The sequence below is a fragment of the Ammodytes marinus genome (genome assembly GCF_949987685.1).
Source record: "Ammodytes marinus genome assembly, chromosome: 14".
NCBI lineage: Eukaryota > Metazoa > Chordata > Actinopteri > Uranoscopiformes > Ammodytidae > Ammodytes > Ammodytes marinus.
This window is the reverse complement of record NC_137218.1, coordinates 13,255,964-13,276,205: the sequence shown is the minus strand read 5'-3', so window position 1 is coordinate 13,276,205 and position 20,242 is coordinate 13,255,964. Positions and strand designations below refer to the sequence as shown.

Genomic DNA, 20,242 nt, shown 5'->3' with positions numbered 1-20,242 from the left:
TAATGCCGAGTCAGCACGCAAAGCAGAGATGCATAGGATTTGGAATCAGTTGAAATCAGCCCAAAAACAACAATAACTTCAGTAGCAACAAAACTAACGGCAAGCTTACATGCAACAACGAAAAACTTCCTGGCTTTGAAACAAGCATGTTCCTGACACTATAGTGATAAGATTATTGAGATAATGATCACGTTTGTAAAGGCATGTCAAAAGTGACTTTGTAATGTATAAGGATATAGCTCAATCTAATATTGGATCCCGGTTTATGCTTCTTCACAGAGTTGAAATAATAAGCATACTGAGAAGCAGTTTAGAGCTTGTTTTTTTCTTCTCCAACTGACATGTCAGTACATGGCTGGCTCACATGTCATTCTCTGCGAGAGAGACAATATGGACTTAGGCATGCTGCCTCTGTAGAGGTTACATTTGCCCCCGGGGAAAACATGCCTTTCCACTATAAATCCTCTCATGTCAATCAAGTTTTGTTTTTCACAATAATTGTATGAAGCAAAGAATGGGAGCAGGATTATATGGTTAAGAGAGAGACAGGAAACAGGGCACCAAAAAGCTAGAATACTACTAGATAAGAAACTGCAAAGCAAAGATAAATCACATTGTTATTTGCACGAATAAGAAATAGACAACACGTTTTAAAGGCAGGGTCCCTGTTTATTTTCATGGCAGCAGTAGCTCAGTCCGTGGGGACTTGGGTTAAAGAGTGGAGGGTTGCTGGTTCCAGTCCAACACGGATCAATATTGGAGTGTGGACTGATACCTGGAGAGGTGCCAGTTCACCTCCTGGGCACTGCCGAGCAAGGCACCGAACCCCTAAACTGCTCCGAGCACTGTCTCTGTGAGACTGGCCGCACATCACTCTGTGTGTGTGAGTGATATGTAAAATAAAAAAAACAGAGTGTTGAAACTGAATTTCCCATCGGGGATAAATAAAAGTATTTCTTCTTTTTACAGCTTCTGGCATTGCTTCATAGGTGTGTAGCCCACTTAGAGATTGGTTGGCTGATACCCAAGCATCTGACTAAAAAATCTACGAAACCAAATAGCAGAAAGCAGGAATGTGGAAGTGTGTCTGTCAAAGATTATATATGTCGTATTGCAGTTTACATTAGAAAGAGGATAATGCTCACAATGTAAATAATTATACATAGGTTACAGCATATGTCAGTCACATTTGAGACTGCTTGACAATTTATCTGCAATATCTTTTAATTAACCGCTCATTGCTTTAATTAGAATGGTTGATAGGATATGACTCCTTTCCATGAAGCGTGAGTTTGAAATGTATTGTGTATCAATCATAGAGGTATCAATTCGTTATTTTTTAATCACAGGTTATCGATTCCTTTTTATGCAAATTATTCTAAATTACTCCAGCACCCTGACAATAATTGGCTATAGTTGCTAAGTCTGTAACATTTGGTGCAGTACAGGGTTTTTAGAGCTCTCTTTTTGAAAACAACTGCCTGCTGTGAGAGTGAGAGTTAGGGATGTACATCAGAGTATGAGGGCCTGGGCCACACCATGAAATTAAATGTTTTCATCAGAATGAAGTCAAAATGTTGAGAACAATCTAAATGATCTGCTGCTGATTTTTTCAGTTATTTGTTTACTGACATGAAAAGATAACCTTGAAGTGAAATATCCCAGCACTGAAGCTATGATCCGAAGGCACCATCTGTGCCATTAAAGGTTTACAAAGAGTCAATGCTCCATTGTCCAAGCAGTTGCCTGCAGGCCACCATGAGTACACTTACGTTTAATTACATAATGGTACCTAGGCAGGACTTACTTTGGAATGCCTTTGTACCTGAATTAAATACATTGTAAGGTTGCATTCCACCACAAAAAAAAATAGTTTTTAAAACATTGTAAATGGACGGACTGCCTTAGACATGGTCTAAGCCACTGCATACTTCTGAGCTGCTCTGATGTAAGATCCTACAGTTTGCTCAGGGAGTCCAGGTTTGTTAAAATGGTCTCATCCTCAAATGTACTCCCTTTACAGAGTGTCCTTGAGCATCTTATAATCTTGGTCTTTGAATAACACTGGGTTAGATCGGTTTTCTTCACCTCCGTCCGTCCTATTTAATATGGAGTGAATCTACTTCACAATGATGGAAGTCATGTTGGAGAGCAGTAGCCGAGGTGTCTGAAATCAGATGAACTGCAGCTGGTCGACAGCTCTCAGGTTAAAGTGAACTGGGCTTGAGTAACATCAAAGCAAAAGACAAATAAAGAACCTAAATGTGTAAAGTCAGAGCATGGCTGCTGGCAATGGTTTCAAAGTATAAACTCTGGGTGACAGGACTAGGACATGTGAAAGCTATTTTTAGGCTACTAATGCACCGCACATGCCAGATTTACAATATTCCTAGATATACAGTTCAATGCAGGCCAAGCCTAGGCCAAGCCGATGATTCACCAGCAATTCAAAGACACTTGAGTAGATTGCAGATAGTATGCAGGTATCGACAGCATGCCCGACTTGGCAGGGATCAGCATGGCTGCACCTCTGAGGAAAAGCAGTAGGATGTTTTAGCACTTAGAGATGTGTTACATTTTCTACCAGCCTGTGTTATGTTTCCAATTGACTTTAAGCTAAGCCTTCAATCATTGTTTAGCAACGCTAAATTGGCACAGTAGGCAAAAGGCTGTAGTTAAAGCAAAACTCTGTAGATAAAAAGTGTGAAGGGGTTGTGTCTTTTTTTTTCTTTCCAAACCAAAACTACAAAAGCAAATGGGTGAAGAATGGACTACACTGTGTGTTTGTGTGTGTCTTCTCTGTCTTATCACAAACTTTATGGTTAGAATCAAAAGGTTTATCCAAACCCCAAGAGCAAGTCATTAGCTCACTGCATTAGTTTGCCGGATTACAGTTTACATTGTGAATATCCATGTTCAAAACTGGAAACATCCACTTCATCCAACATGCTGCTATGTCACTGTTTAAGCTGACAAACCCCCAAATTAAAAGGCTTTTCTCTTGAGTAAGTATAGTCTTTAGCCTCAGTTATTTAGCTTTACTTTTAGCTAGATCAATTGCGTACGACTTTTACTCATTTTAGCTTGAAACATTTGCTAAGTTTAGCCTACGTTACAGATACAGTAGCTTTAGCGATGACTTTACCAGAATTCTCCGTCATTTTGCACTTTCCGACATGTCTTTGCTGAGTTTTCTACATAGCTGACCTTCGACACAAACTGTGTTTCATGTTACGTGTGTTGCAGGAATTTTTACAATTGTGCCATTAGTTTCTTGCAGGTAATTGCATGTTATTGTTATTTTCCACAGACAGCTGCTTAGTTGTAAAGCTGTCTCTGTTCCACTGTTTCTCACCCTACAGGTTATTCGACTTCAGTAACTCTGTTACACAAGACATATAATTTTCTTATTGCTGGATAGTGCAGGAGGTAAACTCGCTGACTTACAGGAGTCAGGATTCAATCGGCTGTGGCCATCACAGATAACCTGTCATCTACAGTGTGCTCCTCAGATAGGCTTCCTTTAAAAGTGAAGAGACCTGCTCTACAATTAATCACAATAATCTGATTGACTTGACAGATGTGTTCTGATTAAACAAAAATGGATGTTGGCATAGCATGTGCAATCATCACATTGGTTTGCGTTACTACTGTCTACCTTTCTTTATACAGGTCCTTCTCATATAATTAGCATATTGTGATAAAGTTGATTATTTTCCATAATGTAATGATAACAATTGAACTTTCATATATTTTAGATTCATTGCACACCAACTGAACTATTTCAGGTCTTTTGTTGTTTTAATACTGATGATTTTGGCATACAGCTCATGAAAACCCCAAATTCCTATCTCAAAAAATTAGCATATCATGAAAAGGTACTCTAAACGAGCTCTTAACCTAATCATCTGAATCCACTAATTAACTCTAAACACCTGCAAAAGATTCCTGAGGCTTTTAAAAACTCCCAGCCTGGTTCATTACTCAAAACCGCAATCATGGGTAAGACTGCCGACCTGACTGCTGTCCAGAAGGCCATCATTGACACCCTCAAGCAAGAGGGTAAGATACGGAAAGAAATTTCTGAGCGAATAGGCTGTTCCCAGAGTGCTGTATCAAGGCACCTCAGTGGGAAGTCTGTGGGAAGGAAAAAGTGTGGCAGAAAACGCTGCACAACCAGAAGAGGTGACCGGACCCTGAGGAGGATTGTGGAGAAGGGCCGATTCCAGACCTTGGGGGACCTGCGGAAGCAGTGGACTGAGTCTGGAGTAGAAACATCCAGAGCCACCGTGCACAGGCGTGTGCAGGAAATGGGCTACAGGTGCCGTATTCCCCAGGTCAAGCCACTTTTGAACCAGAAACAGCAGCAGAAGCGCCTGACCTGGGCTACAGAAAAGCAGCACTGGACTGTTGCTCAGTTGTCCAAAGTACTTTTTTCGGATGAAAGCAAATTTTGCATGTCATTCGGAAATCAAGGTGCCAGAGTCTGGAGGAAGACTGGGGAGAAGGAAATGCCAAAATGCCTGAAGTCCAGTGTCAAGTACCCACAGTCAGTGATGGTCTGGGGTGCCATGTCAGCTGCTGGTCCACTGTGTTTTATCAAAGGCAGGGTCAATGCAGCTAGCTATCAGGAGATTTTGGAGCACTTCATGCTTCCATCTGCTGAAAAGCTTTATGGAGATGAAGATTTCATTTTTCAACAAGACCTGGCACCTGCTCACAGTGCCAAAACCACTGGTAAATGGTTTACTGACCATGGTATTACTGTGCTCAATTGGCCTGCCAACTCTCCTGACCTGAACCCCATAGAGAATCTGTGGGATATTGTGAAGAGGAAGTTGAGAGACACCAGACCCAACACTGTGGATGAGCTTAAGGCCGCTATCGAAGCATCCTGGGCCTCCATAACACCTCAGCAGTGCCACAGGCTGATTGCCTCCATGCCACGCCGCATTGAAGCAGTCATTTCTGCGAAAGGATTCCCGACCAAGTATTGAGTGCATAACTGAACATAATTATTTGAAGGTTGACTTTTTTGTATTAAAAACACTTTTCTTTTATTTATGAAGTAGTTCAAGCCTTTTATTGTTTTAATATTGATGATGTTGGCAAAAAATTAAAGAAAAACCAAAAATCCCTATCTCAAAAAATTAGCATATTTCAGCCGACCAATAAAAGAAAAGTGTTTTTAATACAAAAAAGTCAACCTTCAAATAATTATGTTCAGTTATGCACTCAATACTTGGTCGGGAATCCTTTCGCAGAAATGACTGCTTCAATGCGACGTGGCATGGAGGCAATCAGCCTGTGGCACTGCTGAGGTGTTATGGAGGCCCAGGATGCTTCGATAGCGGCCTTAAGCTCATCCACAGTGTTGGGTCTGGTGTCTCTCAACTTCCTCTTCACAATATCCCACAGATTCTCTATGGGGTTCAGGTCAGGAGAGTTGGCAGGCCAATTGAGCACAGTAATACCATGGTCAGTAAACCATTTACCAGTGGTTTTGGCACTGTGAGCAGGTGCCAGGTCTTGTTGAAAAATGAAATCTTCATCTCCATAAAGCTTTTCAGCAGATGGAAGCATGAAGTGCTCCAAAATCTCCTGATAGCTAGCTGCATTGACCCTGCCTTTGATAAAACACAGTGGACCAGCAGCTGACATGGCACCCCAGACCATCACTGACTGTGGGTACTTGACACTGGACTTCAGGCATTTTGGCATTTCCTTCTCCCCAGTCTTCCTCCAGACTCTGGCACCTTGATTTCCGAATGACATGCAAAATTTGCTTTCATCCGAAAAAAGTACTTTGGACAACTGAGCAACAGTCCAGTGCTGCTTTTCTGTAGCCCAGGTCAGGCGCTTCTGCCGCTGTTTCTGGTTCAAAAGTGGCTTGACCTGGGGAATACGGCACCTGTAGCCCATTTCCTGCACACGCCTGTGCACGGTGGCTCTGGATGTTTCTACTCCAGACTCAGTCCACTGCTTCCGCAGGTCCCCCAAGGTCTGGAATCGGCCCTTCTCCACAATCCTCCTCAGGGTCCGGTCACCTCTTCTGGTTGTGCAGCGTTTTCTGCCACACTTTTTCCTTCCCACAGACTTCCCACTGAGGTGCCTTGATACAGCACTCTGGGAACAGCCTATTCGCTCAGAAATTTCTTTCCGTGTCTTACCCTCTTGCTTGAGGGTGTCAATGATGGCCTTCTGGACAGCAGTCAGGTCGGCAGTCTTACCCATGATTGCGGTTTTGAGTAATGAACCAGGCTGGGAGTTTTTAAAAGCCTCAGGAATCTTTTGCAGGTGTTTAGAGTTAAAGCCACTACGAGTAAGTCGGCACGTTGGCGACACCTTTGAACAAAAGCGGTAGTATTATTACGACGCCAGCTGTCGTGAAGCTGTTTTCTAGCTCGTGCAGGGCGTTCAGATTCAAATAATCAGGAAGCAATATGGTGCGTGTCCGTGTGTTGAAAGCAAAGTGTGAGGGCACCGGACTCTTTTCGGCTCCGTGAGTCTATGGGTGACACAGCATCAACTAATGCCAGTAAGTGCTAAACACACCTGATTGCAATGAGTTGATGCATTGTCACCTCTCACGGAGCTGAACGAGTCCGTGTCCCCACACAAAGCGAATGAACGAGAGATGGCAGTTAGTTAGAATGGATCACGATGAGGTAATGTGTTTATGTTGTAAATAATGACTATTTCAGATGAATAATGGTCATCTGATGATGCTGGTGAGGCAAAGTAAACTTTGTTTTAGTAGGCTACCGCTCATTCATTTAGGAGTAAACACTGCAGTCTACGTTCGCTGTGTGAAATTGTGTATACGTTGCTTGGCAACGCCCTCCCGCCCGACTATCACTCTCCCTTTTCGCTTTTCTTCATTGCATTTTCTTTTTTTTCTTTTATGGTTCAGCCCCGTTATCAGTCATTATGACGACAAACAACTGTCTCAAACAAGGCTCCCGCTCCCCTTCCCTCACCTGGAGGGATAGGCTTCTCAAATCGCGTAACTGCGCCACACTGAAATCTGTGACCAATACGGATATGTGACCATAGAGCATGCACGCGTGAACCGAAAATCGGACTGGGTGTACGACCAGATCAAATGCAGTAATAAAAACTATATAAAAACGTCTTTCTTTGCACTGATGGTCTCGTTTGCTGTTAAAGGTAATTTATGATTATGAGAGGAAACATGAGGCTGTTTAAAAGATATTTAAAAGTTACTCGTTGCCGCTTTAATTAGTTGATTCAGATGATTAGGTTAAGAGCTCGTTTAGAGTACCTTTTCATGATATGCTAATTTTTTGAGATAGGAATTTGGGGTTTTCATGAGCTGTATGCCAAAATCAGTATTAAAACAAAAGACCTGAAATATTTCAGTTGGTGTGCAATGAATCTAAAATATATGAAAGTTCAATTATTATCATTACATTATGGAAAATAATCAACTTTATCACAATATGCTAATTATATGAGAAGGACCTGTATATAAAAACCACCTTTTGTAACAATATGGCACACAAATGGAAAGGAAATTAATGCATCATTGAATTAAAGAACTACACTTATCTGATATGGACACACACACCTGAATCATCAAGGAAATCATTTTACTGACTCAAACTTTAAAAAGCTAGAAGACTAGATTATTTTTTGAGAGTTCAAAATGAAGGGCTGAAAGATTCTACAATTCCTGGAAGAACAAATTGATATTCATTTTGTGATGTTATCATTCAGTAAGCTCCATGGTAACACAGCGATTGACAGGCTAACCTAAATGCTCTGTAGCTGGACAGAAACTGCCCTCTCCCAACCCTCTCAAAATACAATAACGTTTTGCCTTTACTGTTGCAGTCGCGAACACAAAAAAAGTTGGTCCGCGTACTGTCCCCCCAAAGGCCCATTCTGAGCCAGGAAAACCCGTTATTTATCACATGCCAAGTTCTGCTTTCCTGACGAACATTAGCCTACATGCACCTTATCAGGTAGCGGATATTCACCGATGACAAACGTGAACGAACATCCAGAATTGCCTCGTATGCTTTAAAGTAAAAATGTACTTGTACTGTCGTGTATAACAATTGTTTTGTTGTCTAGTTATAACATGAACGCGTTGTTTAGTTCATTTACGAAGCTAGAATTCTTTTACACCAGTAGATGGCAGCAAACGACCCATAGTGACCATTCCCATACATAACATCTACTTTACAGATATCCATTTTAAGAAACCATTACATCTCGTTCAGGATTTTTAATGTGTCTGGTAAAAGATTGTGCAATCAATTGCTTTAGAAAGTTAAATTTTTACTACTACATTTGGGTTAGCTGCAACAGGTCACAAAAATAGGACTTTCTAGAGATGTTGCATGAAATACAGGACCTTTCTGCACCAGTCTTACTTTTGATGTTGAGGAACATTTGGCTTACTTGTGCAAGGTAGGAACAGGAAATGTACTCCAGACAAACAGTTTACTTCAGAAAAACAAAGTCAAACAAATTACCTTGGTACATATATGTTATTGCAACCATGTCAACATTAAATAAGATATGGAGAAACATGTTCTAGTCAGAGGCTTTGCTGCACACAGAAGTCAAATTTAGATAAGCTCATCTACCCCGTGTCATTGTTGGCTCAATGAAGTGACACCGTAGCAAATTCCAGGCTGTTTTTAAACTTTAATTACAAATATTAACAGTCTAAATGTACACACAAACTGTTCAACACATGGACATCCATCTTCAGATCTGTGTCCATGAGTCCTCTTGACATCTAAAGAAACACAGGAGAAAGATTAGACTTTGTCTAAATAAAGTGCTTGGAAAACTTTTAGTCACCACTGAACTGGGTTGTTCAGCTCAGTTTTACAATCAGCAAATTCATATTACAATGAAATCCAATGCAAGAAAGTGGGTTGATTAAAACCGACAAATCTTTCTTGCCATTATGAATTACATTTAACGTAAAACCCAATTCAGAGCATTAAGGTTTTTAAGTCACAAGTTGAGTAAATCCTGCTTGGTCACCAAGTTAAAAGGACATCATATCATGGTTGCATTTTTCTTTATTAATCACATGACTTACCACATGTAGCTTGCAGGTTTCACAGAGGCAACCGCAGAGCCAAATCTGAAAATAGAGCGAGTTGGTGTCAAGATAATTTTTTTTTTATGCAAGTGTTCTGTAATTCTGCCTGTTATGTTCAGAAAACCAATGATCACCACTAACAATCTGCCGGTAATTCCAGCTATTTCAGTTTAGATTTCATCACTACAATGGACAGTTATTTGCGTACCAACAACTTCAAGCTTTTGTTACCTGTCATATCCACTTGACAGCAGCCTTCAGAGGACAGGATTGGCAGAATGACCCTGAGCAAACAAATGTGGAAAATTAAGACTTATAAATAATAAAAACTTCCTTTAAATAACTTTGAAACGACTCAGAAAAAGTGGATTAGACAAATCGTCAGTTGTCGCATCGGACGGCACTTCCTATTCCAGTTCTCATCACTGTCAAAGCTGCTGAAGGATTCATTTACTTCTGGACAAATGCACTTAAACCACCTTTGTACAACATCAGGCAGAGCACATGTATTAAATCAAACTATTGATATCTGGACAAAGTGGATTAAAATTCACTTAACTTTAAAATGTTAATCTACTTAATACAATTAAGTCAATTTAATAATCAGAAAGGGTTCTGTGATCAAGAATGCAGAAGTTTATGCAATCCAGATGTTTAAACAAGTACTGAGAGTTGTCATTGTACAAAGGTGAGTTTAAAAGCTTATGACCATTTTGAGGAGGGTATCAAAAGAAACTTACAAGGACAGTCTCAAACATCAGTTGCACCCGATGAGATGAACCACCCTTTTTCGGAGAATCATTTCTGCTTACCAGCTCAACCTTGAGAAACCAGAAAAAATAATTCCAAACTTGTGAAATGCTTTCATTGATAAAAGGTCTTCTCAGACAAGTTTTGCATTCGTGTTCAGAAAACCAATGATCACCACTGAACAATCTGACGGTAATTCCAGCTATTTCAGTTTAGATTTCATCACAACGAACAAACAGCTAATTGAGTACCAACAAAACGTTTTTACCTGTCATTCAATGGACAGGACCAGACTGGCAGAATGACCCTGTAGCAAAAACATATTTTTAAAATAAGACTTTAGAAAATCATTCATAGATTAGTTAATAGAACTTTGAAAATACTCAGAAAAGCAAAACATCTTGCTTTGATAAGTCCATCTCAGACAAGTTTTGTATTTGTGTTCAGAAAACCAATGATCACCACTAAACAATCTGCCGGTAATTCCAGCTATTTCAGTTTAGATTTCATCACAACAGAAGCAACCAGTTGCAATTCTATTATTATTAAAGGGATCAATAAAAACTCACCTGCTTGAATTGATCATCTTCAATCAGCTGTTTAGTTGGGACCATCAGCATGGCAACTTTCACAAGTTCTCAGCTACAGAAGAAAATGAAGTCATAATTAGAGAACATTCAATACAATTTAATGCTTTAAGAGCAGCATCTCATGTTCAGAAAACCAATGATCACCACTGTACAATCTGCCGGTAATTCCAGCTATTTCAGTTTAGATTTCATCACAACAGAAGAAACCAGTTGCAGTTATTAAAGGGCTCAATAGAAATTCACCTGCTTGAATTGAATCCTCTTCATCTGCAGAGCTGCATAGTAACTTTATGGCAGCTTTCACAAGTTCAGCTACGGAAAGAAAGGGACATCATAATTAGATAACATTCATATTTAATAACATTTAAAGCTTTAAGAGCAGCATCTTGTGTTCAGAAAACCAATGATCACCACTAACAATCTGCCGGTAATTCCAGCTATTTCAGTTTAGATTTCATCACAACAGAAGAAACCAGTTGCAGTTATTAAAGGGCTCAATAGAAATTCACCTGCTTGAATGGAATCCTCTTCATCTGCAGAGCTGCATGGTAACTTTATGGCAGCTTTCACAAGTTCAGCAACGGAAAGAAAGGGACATCATAATTAGATAACATTCATATTTAATAACATTTAAAGCTTTAAGAGCAGCATCTTGTGTTCAGAAAACCAATGATCACCACTAACAATCTGCCGGTAATTCCAGCTATTTCAGTTTAGATTTCATCACAACAGAAGAAACCAGTTGCAGTTATTAAAGGGCTCAATAGAAATTCACCTGCTTGAATGGAATCCTCTTCATCTGCAGAGCTGCATGGTAACTTTATGGCAGCTTTCACAAGTTCAGCTACGGAAAGAAAGGGACGTCATAATTGGATAACATTCATATTTAATAACATTTAAAGCTTTAAGAGCAGCATCTTGTGTTCAGAAAACCAATGATCACCACTAACAATCTGCCGGTAATTCCAGCTATTTCAGTTTAGATTTCATCACAACAGAAGAAACCAGTTACAGTTATTAAAGGGCTCAATAGAAATTCACCTGCTTGAATTGAATCCTCTTCATCTGCAGAGCTGCATGGTAACTTTATGGCAGCTTTCACAAGTTCAGCTACGGAAAGAAAGGGACATCATAATTAGATAACATTCATATTTAATAACATTTAAAGCTTTAAGAGCAGCATCTCATGTTCAGAAAACCAATGATCACCACTAACAATCTGCCGGTAATTCCAGCTATTTCAGTTTAGATTTCATCACAACAGAAGCAACCAGTTACAGTTTATTATTATTAAAAGCATCAAAAGAAACGCACCTGCTTGAATTGAACATCTTCAGTCAGCCTGTTTAGTTGGCACCATCTGCATGGCAACTGTCAGCTACTGAAAAATTGGAAGTCATAATTAGAGAACCATCACATTTATCAACATTGAAGGCGTAAAGAGCAGCTTCTGATGTTCAGAAAACCAATGATCACCACTAACAATCTGCCGGTAATTCCAGCTATTTCAGTTTAGCTTTCATCACTACATTTAATGGCAAAAGCAAATTTTTCACAAGAGGAACTGCACTATTAAACCAACCTCAGTAGTGACGTTCCATTCTGGGGAGCAGGCCCATGCCGACTGTTCTAAAAGAAAAAAGTTTCTTAATCATTAATTGGTTATCATCTGCAGCACTGGGATTTAAATGGTAGTTTGAGGCTCAGAACAGTGAGAAAAAAAAACATCGTCAGTTGTCGCATAAGACGGCACTTCCTATTCACAGCTTTCATCACAGACACAACTACATCAGATAGTTAAGTTGACTTCAGTCACGCACCTTCTAGGGGACACGAGACCCCACATACACAATACTACTCCTGCAAGGAGCTGCCAGGTTTAGGTCCACCTGAGAACAAAAGAATAAGACGGGTTAATGCCTGGGAAAACTAAACACATATGAGGATTCCCACAGCTGTGTTTAGATATTTGAATTTGAAGTCTATACATTATTAAAGACCAAATTTAACGAACTGTAGAAAAGAATCTTGGGTTTGTGGACAGTAATGCATGAAGCCAGACTAATAGTACATAGAACAGCAAATGTTCAACAATATGGATTAAAATGTTCAGGTATTTTAAAATACACTTCCCATGTCTGAGCTTGTTGAGAACACAAGTCACATTATTGATCACAATTAATAGTTTTACGTTTGCCTTAATAACATTTCATATAACTGTCCTTCCCAAAATAGTGCTATTTGTCAACATTTAAGTTATGGCTCAATGACAATGATTCTACATTTTTGGGCCAGTAAATTTCGACAAAACACATGGGCCTCCAACTACTGACTTTGTGGGGGGGAGAACGGTTGAGAAACACTTCCAATGATTGTATTAAAGCACACATTTAATAGGCGAGTGAACATGGAAAGAATATTAGCATTCACCAAAACTCACTTCGTATTTCATCCCTTCCATATTTCAGTTGGTCCCTCGTGGCTGCTTGAGGCCCGTCGCTACAAAGCTAAACCTCGTCTTCAGCAAATAACGTTTTACCTGAACTCACTAATTATTATTCAACTAACGTACAGTTTGGACGATTAATACAACCGACTCTTATAATACTGACCACGCTTAGGACCTAATTATAAACCACTGAAGAATACAAGCACGACAGCAATGGAGGGAAGTGAGTTGAAAAGAGGTGGAAACATCGTCGGCGAGGCTTTTATACCCAGAGCGTCGCATGAATATTACGTTTTTTTAGTGGCGGTAAAGGCCGACGTGAACAATACTCTGTCGCTACCTGCTGGGCCGGAGTGTGAAGATCATGAACGTTTGTGTGTGTGTGTGTGTGTGTGTGTGTGTGTGTGTGTGTGTGTGTGTGTGTGTGTGTGTGTGTGTGTGTGTGTGTGTGTGTGTGTGTGTGTGTGTGTGTGTGTGTGTGTGTGTGTGTGTGTGTGTGTGTGTGTGTGTGTGTGTGCGTGTTTGTGCGTGGCTGCGTGCGTGTGTCATTTATGAAATATCTTCCAACCTCAGTCCTTTCACCTGACGGGGACGGTCAACTGAACACGCCAATAAAAAAAATATAGGTCCTATAGGCTAGCCTAGGCTTACGCTAAATAAATTAAATATGTTATATGAAGAAAATTTATTATTTGGGTGTAGGCCTATAGCCTACAGAGGGAGAGCTATCATTCATCAGGTAGAACCTAGTTGAGTTAGGAGAGTGTGCCGCCACACAGTGGTGCTGTTTCACGGTTAGGCCTACTTGCAAGTTTTCTTCACTAGGCTAATTATAAAGAGAGTCTCACTCATCATTTGTGATTATGTTTGACCGTCTTGAAACCCACTCCGAACAGACTTCGAATAGAACATCACATCTTCTAGACGGGACACATTTCACTTCAGCATTTTACCCTTCAACACTTCCAGGTAGGCTAATTGTGTTTAGTTGAATTAAACTCTAACTCTATATTTAGACAGTTCTTATTTGACACAAAGTTCCTGCTGATGCTCCATCCTTCATTTGCAAAAACGCTTTTTCCACCACTCGTCCTTTTCACATTGTACAATGAAAAAAGTCCATTTAGAAAAAAGTTAAATGCTGCGTTTCTAAACAACAAAATAGCTAGCTACCTCTATATGATTTTTTTTTACCTGTTAGAATCTAGATAATTTGGTCCCTGAGATTTTATCAGGGGCATTATGTTGAAGGCAGTTAACTGAAGATTTTTTTTTTAAACTCTGGTAGCCTACAATGTATAGCCTAAATCCAGCTTATATCCAAACCAATGGCCTATATCATCTCTCTGATATTTGCTCTATTTCAGGAAAAGGTTGGGGCACATCAATCGAGTCTTTTCCTGGTTTTCTGGTGGTGAAAAGAAGATTAAGTTAAGTGTGTATTCTTGAAGTGGAGGTCAGAGAGGCAGCTTGAAGGTGTTAGTGTGTGTGTGTCTGTGTGTGTCTGTGCTTGTGTGTTGATCCTCTGCAGCAGCATGTTGCCACCTGTGAAAAAGGACCGGATCATAACTCATCTTCCAAAGGTTAGTGCACACACACACGCACACACACACACACACACACACACACACACACACACACACACACACACACACACACACACACACACACACACACACACACACTTGCTTATGGCTGTCCATCGTATTTGATGATGACGTTGCTCCACTTGAGCAGGGTTATTATGGGGGGTTACGTTGGTGCCATTTCATGTGGCTATGGAGGCCGATGCGCGACCCGCATGGTTTGCCATATGTGGGGCAGATGTAGTCTGTACATGAGAGGGGGACCCCTGCAGCGTGCTGGTGTCTCTGTGCACACCGCTGTATTCTCCTCTCAATGGTCTGCTCCTGTAGATGTGCTACACCCTGGTGGCTGGCTGAGCGCCATGTGGGACGGTCGGCAGCCAGGCTTTCCAGGGATGCTGGCTGGATGTCTCCAGAAAACGCTCAAGTTCGTAACGCTCCCTTGTGAGCGAGAAATGTTGCACCACCAGTATGACGCATGTGTAAATACATTTATAGGAAGTTATATAACCTTAAGCTTCAACTTTGGAACTACATGACTTTCATTGGACAACAACAATTTAGTGGATACAAAATTAGCCAGATGAAGTCAAAGATGATTGTTTTCTTTTATTGTCCAATGTGCCTTGTCCCCCATCACTTTCTTTCTGTGTTTGACTGTTTCCTCTCTTTCTTTAAAGTTTTTCAGCCCAAATGCAGCACTGCACACCAAAGATGGCTTCCACCCACAGGTGCGGGCCGTCTGCCAGGCACAGAGGGCTGGCACGGTGAGGTAAGTTCAGACGTAGAAGGGTTCATAAGAGCACACATATTATATGTGTTTGGACTACATGAATCCGTTCTGGCGAGGCCTTTTGAGTCATGCTATGTCCACTGTGTCAGCTGACAGCATCACATCTGACTGCATTGACCTGGTGGTCTATTAGGTTATAAGGCTGCTGATATTATTAGTCTTTAAACAAGAATTTTCCTTCCCCGTCATGCAGAAAAATATACTGGCAGAGAGCAAAGCCAGTCTCTGCTCTATTGTTGCATTCAAATGAGATCTCCACTTAAGGATGTGTTGCACTTTTTATATATTTTGTTTAAATAAATACTGCATCCCAGCATAAGCAGATAATTCTCTTTTTAATATGGTCAAGAATGCCTCAATCAACCCAAATGCCCCCAAATGTGTGAGATCAGTGGGGAGGCTGCTTACATCAATTTAAACTAAGAAAGCTATTACAATTATTCATTTTTTTATGTGAGAGCAGACTGAGGATGGTTGAAGGCTTCCTGCATTTAGAATAAAAAAATATCAAATTAAAGTTTTAAATCTAAAAGTTTAAGGTGGTTGTGCGACATAATATTAAAGGCTTTTAAATTGTGTCTACATGTTATTGATAAGGTTGTCATGTATTTCATGCTGTCAGACTGTCAGTTATTGTCTGGAGTCATAATCGACTATGCCTGTTGCAGCTTCAACCTCGCCAAGGTCATTGTAGTGGGAGATGTTGCCGTTGGGAAGACGTGTCTGATCAGCAGGTAAGAAATAGCCATGAACAGATGGAGGATTATGTGGCTGTTTTTTCTTCAGATGTTTATTGTGTTACAAGTTGAGGTTGTGGTATGTATTTCTGATACAAAATTGTTTGTATTCCCCACATGTTTTCATGACTGAAAAATGGTTGAAGAAAAAAGCGTATTTCTCAGAAGCAAATATTGTAGTTTTCATGCCACTACATTGGCCTGACAGCTTTAGTAACTATAGGGACTTTTCAAGATTAGTTTTTTTTACAATGTTTCTGTCGTTTCTTTAGAATTTGATGCATTGCTTAGACTTCCCAACCTTACACAGCTACACCAGTAAAATGCAACATAAAAGTTAATACAGCAGAAATATTAATCCAGGAACATATATGATAACGCTAATTACTTTTGATAATATAAGTACATTAAGCTAATAATACTGCCATACCTTTAGTTAAACAATGTTTTTAATGCAGGACTTTCCCTTGTGTTGGAGTATTTTCACTGTGTTGTATCAGTATTTGTAAGTGCTGGAAATCTCTTGGCTACAACCAAAAAACATATATTTACACAGACACAGGTGTGACGTACTGTTACTTTAATGCATTACGTCCAGCTTGACACAGCAGTGATTTCCATTATAAAGCGTCATTAGATCTTACAAAATGGAAGTCTGACCGAAAAAGTATTACAATCCAAATGTATATAAACTTCCTCCAATAATATAGAATTTAATTAATCTATGTGGTGAAAGTAATTTATAACTTTGATAAAATCAAAAAAAAAAATCAAAAGAATTACCAAAATAATCGACTTTGAAAAACCACACACATTTCCTAATCAGAAAATAGCTAATATTTTGAGAGATTTAATAACAATAATTAGTACTGGTTGTTAGTTGAGGCTCTTATATGTATAATCCTTTCTCTCTTTCACTGTCAGGTTCCGTAAGGGTGCATTTGATAAGAACTACAAAGCAACCATTGGGGTGGATTTTGAGATGGAACGTTTCGAGGTGCTCGGTGTTCCCTTCAGTTTACAGCTGTAAGTATGTCGCGTCACTATATGGCACTCACTTCATAGAGCACTACATAATCTGGATATTTCCGTTGACACACGGCCAGGGCCGCCTTTATGCACGGGCTTACCTGGGCTGAAGCCCCAGGGCCTACGAAGATCAGGGGCCTCTCAAAATTTTTTTTTTTTTTTTTTTTTTTTTAACTTTCTCAATATAGGCCCCTGATCTAAGAAGGCCCCGAACATTGTCATTTAAAACAATAAATTATTGACTGGCTCATGATAGGCCCCTAATCTTCGTAGGGGGGGCGGGCGTACGGAGAACAGGGGCCTATTATGAACCAGTAAAGAAAAAGGAAAAAAAATCACATTATTTTTGGCCTATGAAGATCAAGGGGCCTATCATTCACCAGTACATTTGTTATTTTTGTTTAAATAACATTGTTCGGGGCAACGCAGATCATGAGCCTATATTGAGTTGAGCCATAAAAACAAAACGAAGAATTCAAAGAGAGAAGTAGCTTTGGGATAAGGGATTATTTAAAAAAAAAAAATGGAATGCTGAATGACTGGATTTTTTAAACCTTTATATTTTTGTTTCTGCTTTTTGGTATTTCTGTCAAATTATTCCAGAAAATAGCTCACATAGGACACAGTTGATTTAGCCTTAGTTTTCTTCTCAAAGTGCACCAGATTGATGCATTTTACTTTAAAAGGTTCAAATTTTTCTTCCGGGGGGGCATGCCCCCGGACCCCCCTAGAAGGTCCTGGGTCCCCACCGCTGTCTCTTCAATAACTTGGAAAAACACTGTAACCAACCATGTGTGTTTGGTTATTAAAAGTCATTATACCAGGAGGGGTTTAAGTACATGATACCTTAGGTGATTTTGTATTTCATCAATAGAGATATTGTGGTGTAGACAAACATGGCTTTTACGCATCTGTATTGTAAGACCGCCGCCCGAGGGGGGGGGGGGGGGGGGGGGGCCTACGAAACCTCTCAGCCCCAGGGCCCAGTGGCAGGTAAAGGCAGCCCTGCACACGGCACCGCTTTCGGGGAAATTTCTTTTAACCCTTCGTTTGGAGTGTGTGTCCGGAAAATCTCCGTTTGGAGGGCCGTTTGGCCCTACGCCTACCCCTTGATTCCAGAGGGAATTGGGACAGCCCTACCCCTTCACGTGAACGCGCAATTCGGAGGGGTAGGGTGAAGGGGTGAATTGGGATTGAGCCTAACAAAATCACATTAGCAGATGACTGAAACTACACAACAACATAACTCTTTGCTCAAATATCTCGAGAACTATTGGAAGGACTGCCATGAAAGTCTCTATAGCCATTTGTGGCCCTCAGAAAACACTGAAGTGTTGTTTGAATTAAACTGATAAGTGCTGACTAAGGTCTACTATGGCTCTTTATTTAACTCCTATAAAATCTCGTCTTAAGTCTTTACCACACATTGCATGTTACTGGACAATCTTTTCTTACACTCTTCATCTCCACCCAAACACAACAAGAACAAATTGAAGTTGCTTGTGATTTCTTTCAGGTGGGACACTGCAGGTCAGGAGCGGTTCAAATGCATTGCTTCAACATATTACAGAGGTGCACAAGGTGAGTGTAGTTCCTACAGTTACACCTCTCACCTTCTGGTCGTGCTCCTTGTTTCATTTGTGTTCATGTTTGTCTCCCTGTACTGTAGCCATTATAGTGGTGTTTGACTTAAGCAGTGGGAGCTCCTTAGAACATGCCAGGTGAGAATTGACCCATTATGAACCTTTTACTATATACCTTTAAAAGGCAGTTTGAAGTTTAATAAAAGTGTGTTTGTGTTTGTGTGTGTGTGTGTGTGTGTGTGTGTGTGTGTGTGTGTGTAGGCAGTGGCTGGAGGATGCCATGAAGGAAAATGACCCATCCAGTGTTTTACTGTTCCTTGTCGGTACCAAGAAGGACCTCAGTGTGAGTGAAATGTATCTATTTTTGATTACCAAATTGACTCATTTGTTATTCAACTAATCTTTCTTTTCAGCTTAATCTGGACCATAGCTGGTTCTTTGCTTCACCACTTTGCTGTTCCCATTCACTGTATCTCTGCGTTTTTCTCCTCAGTCTACTGATGAGTTGTCTGGGATTGAGCAGGAAGCCATCAGACTCTCTGAGGAAATCAAGGCAGAGTACTGGGCCGTGTCTGCAAAGTCAGGTGAGAGTCAAACCCACATTAACATGAACAAATCCCCCTTTCCACCACCTGACCCAGCTTTTACATTTCTTTTTGTTTTATACTCACCTAACTCTTTCCGTCTTTTTTTGTTTGTATTTTTTGGTTCTAGGTGATGGTGTCAGGGATTTCTTCTTCCGTGTGGCCTCTCTTACTTTTGAGGCCAATGTCTTGTCCGAGCTGGAGAAAAGTGGCGCAAGGCAAGGCGGTGACATCATCAGTGAGTCAGCTTTCACGTTTCTGTAGTCCATTTGTTCCCATTGGAGATGTTGTAAATCACAATCTAACTGTGGCTTCTGCTGTTCATCTAAATGGCAAAAATGTAAAATGTGTTTGTTTATTCTGCGTTACCCACAGGGCTCACTGACCGAACAGATGATGACCACAAACCGAACAAGAGGAAGACAAACTGCTGCTGATCAGAGAGCTAATGACGGCCTAGATTCAATGCACATACAGCACAAAAACACTGATGGGGGAAATCACACCGGAATGTGGACTCTGCATTCTCAGTATTAAACCCATGAATACACCCTGTAACATGTTTTAATTCTGACTAAATTGTGTCTTTTTTTGGTGTTCTGCAAATGACCTGAGAGGGAATTAGTAGTGGGATTGACATCATGCAGACAAAGTTAGGGCTCTTAACAAGGAGGCCTCTCAGGAATGTTTGTACTGATGGCCAGGGTTACAACAAATAAAGCTTTGTGTTATGCTATGGCGAAGTAAACATGTATCAAAAGAGAAAAACAATTACCCTTTAGATCTTTTATTAAACTGCTTTTTGCCTAAATACTTTTCTAAACTTGTGTCAGTCCATCTGTCTGTATGAAGCAACATTGCGAGGAAAAAATATGCGCCAGACCTAATGCATTTTTGAGGTATTTGTAAGTGGTATACTATCATGTGTGTGTGCTGCTAATGTGATGCATACGCTGGCTCCCATGACAGCGGTCATACCCACAACGCAACTCTCCCCTCTGACACAAAGAGTTCCCATGATCTCATAAATAGAGGGATTGTTCACAGGGATTC

At 40.4% G+C, this 20,242-nt stretch overlaps 1 protein-coding gene and 1 long non-coding RNA gene across 6 annotated transcripts; one reads left to right on the top strand and one right to left on the bottom strand.

Annotated features, from left to right (window-relative positions):
- Window positions 1-8,531: 8,531 nt before the first annotated feature.
- LOC307260767 lies at window positions 8,532-13,099 on the bottom strand. 5 transcript variants are annotated; one of them, XR_013845195.1, is made up of 14 exons: window positions 12,869-13,099; window positions 12,249-12,317; window positions 12,011-12,057; window positions 11,743-11,809; window positions 11,470-11,538; window positions 11,204-11,272; window positions 10,938-10,991; window positions 10,672-10,740; window positions 10,408-10,480; window positions 10,107-10,145; window positions 9,829-9,909; window positions 9,320-9,372; window positions 9,086-9,130; window positions 8,532-8,773 (listed from the first exon to the last, which is right to left on the bottom strand). It is a non-coding gene; the product is annotated as an uncharacterized lncRNA (long non-coding RNA). The 5 variants fall into 5 exon arrangements; XR_013845199.1 differs by having other exon boundaries at window positions 12,011-12,052; XR_013845196.1 differs by lacking the exon at window positions 10,938-10,991.
- A 1,313-nt stretch (window positions 13,100-14,412) lies between these two features.
- rab34b (RAB34, member RAS oncogene family b) lies at window positions 14,413-19,680 on the top strand (the record flags this gene model as incomplete). Its single annotated transcript, XM_080041074.1, has 10 exons — window positions 14,413-14,460; window positions 15,144-15,235; window positions 15,925-15,990; window positions 16,918-17,019; window positions 18,539-18,603; window positions 18,692-18,743; window positions 18,867-18,948; window positions 19,099-19,189; window positions 19,320-19,427; window positions 19,565-19,680. 10 exons carry the CDS (start codon window positions 14,413-14,415, stop codon window positions 19,624-19,626), a joined length of 768 nt encoding a protein of 255 aa, XP_079897200.1. The 3' UTR covers window positions 19,627-19,680.
- Window positions 19,681-20,242: the final 562 nt, after the last annotated feature.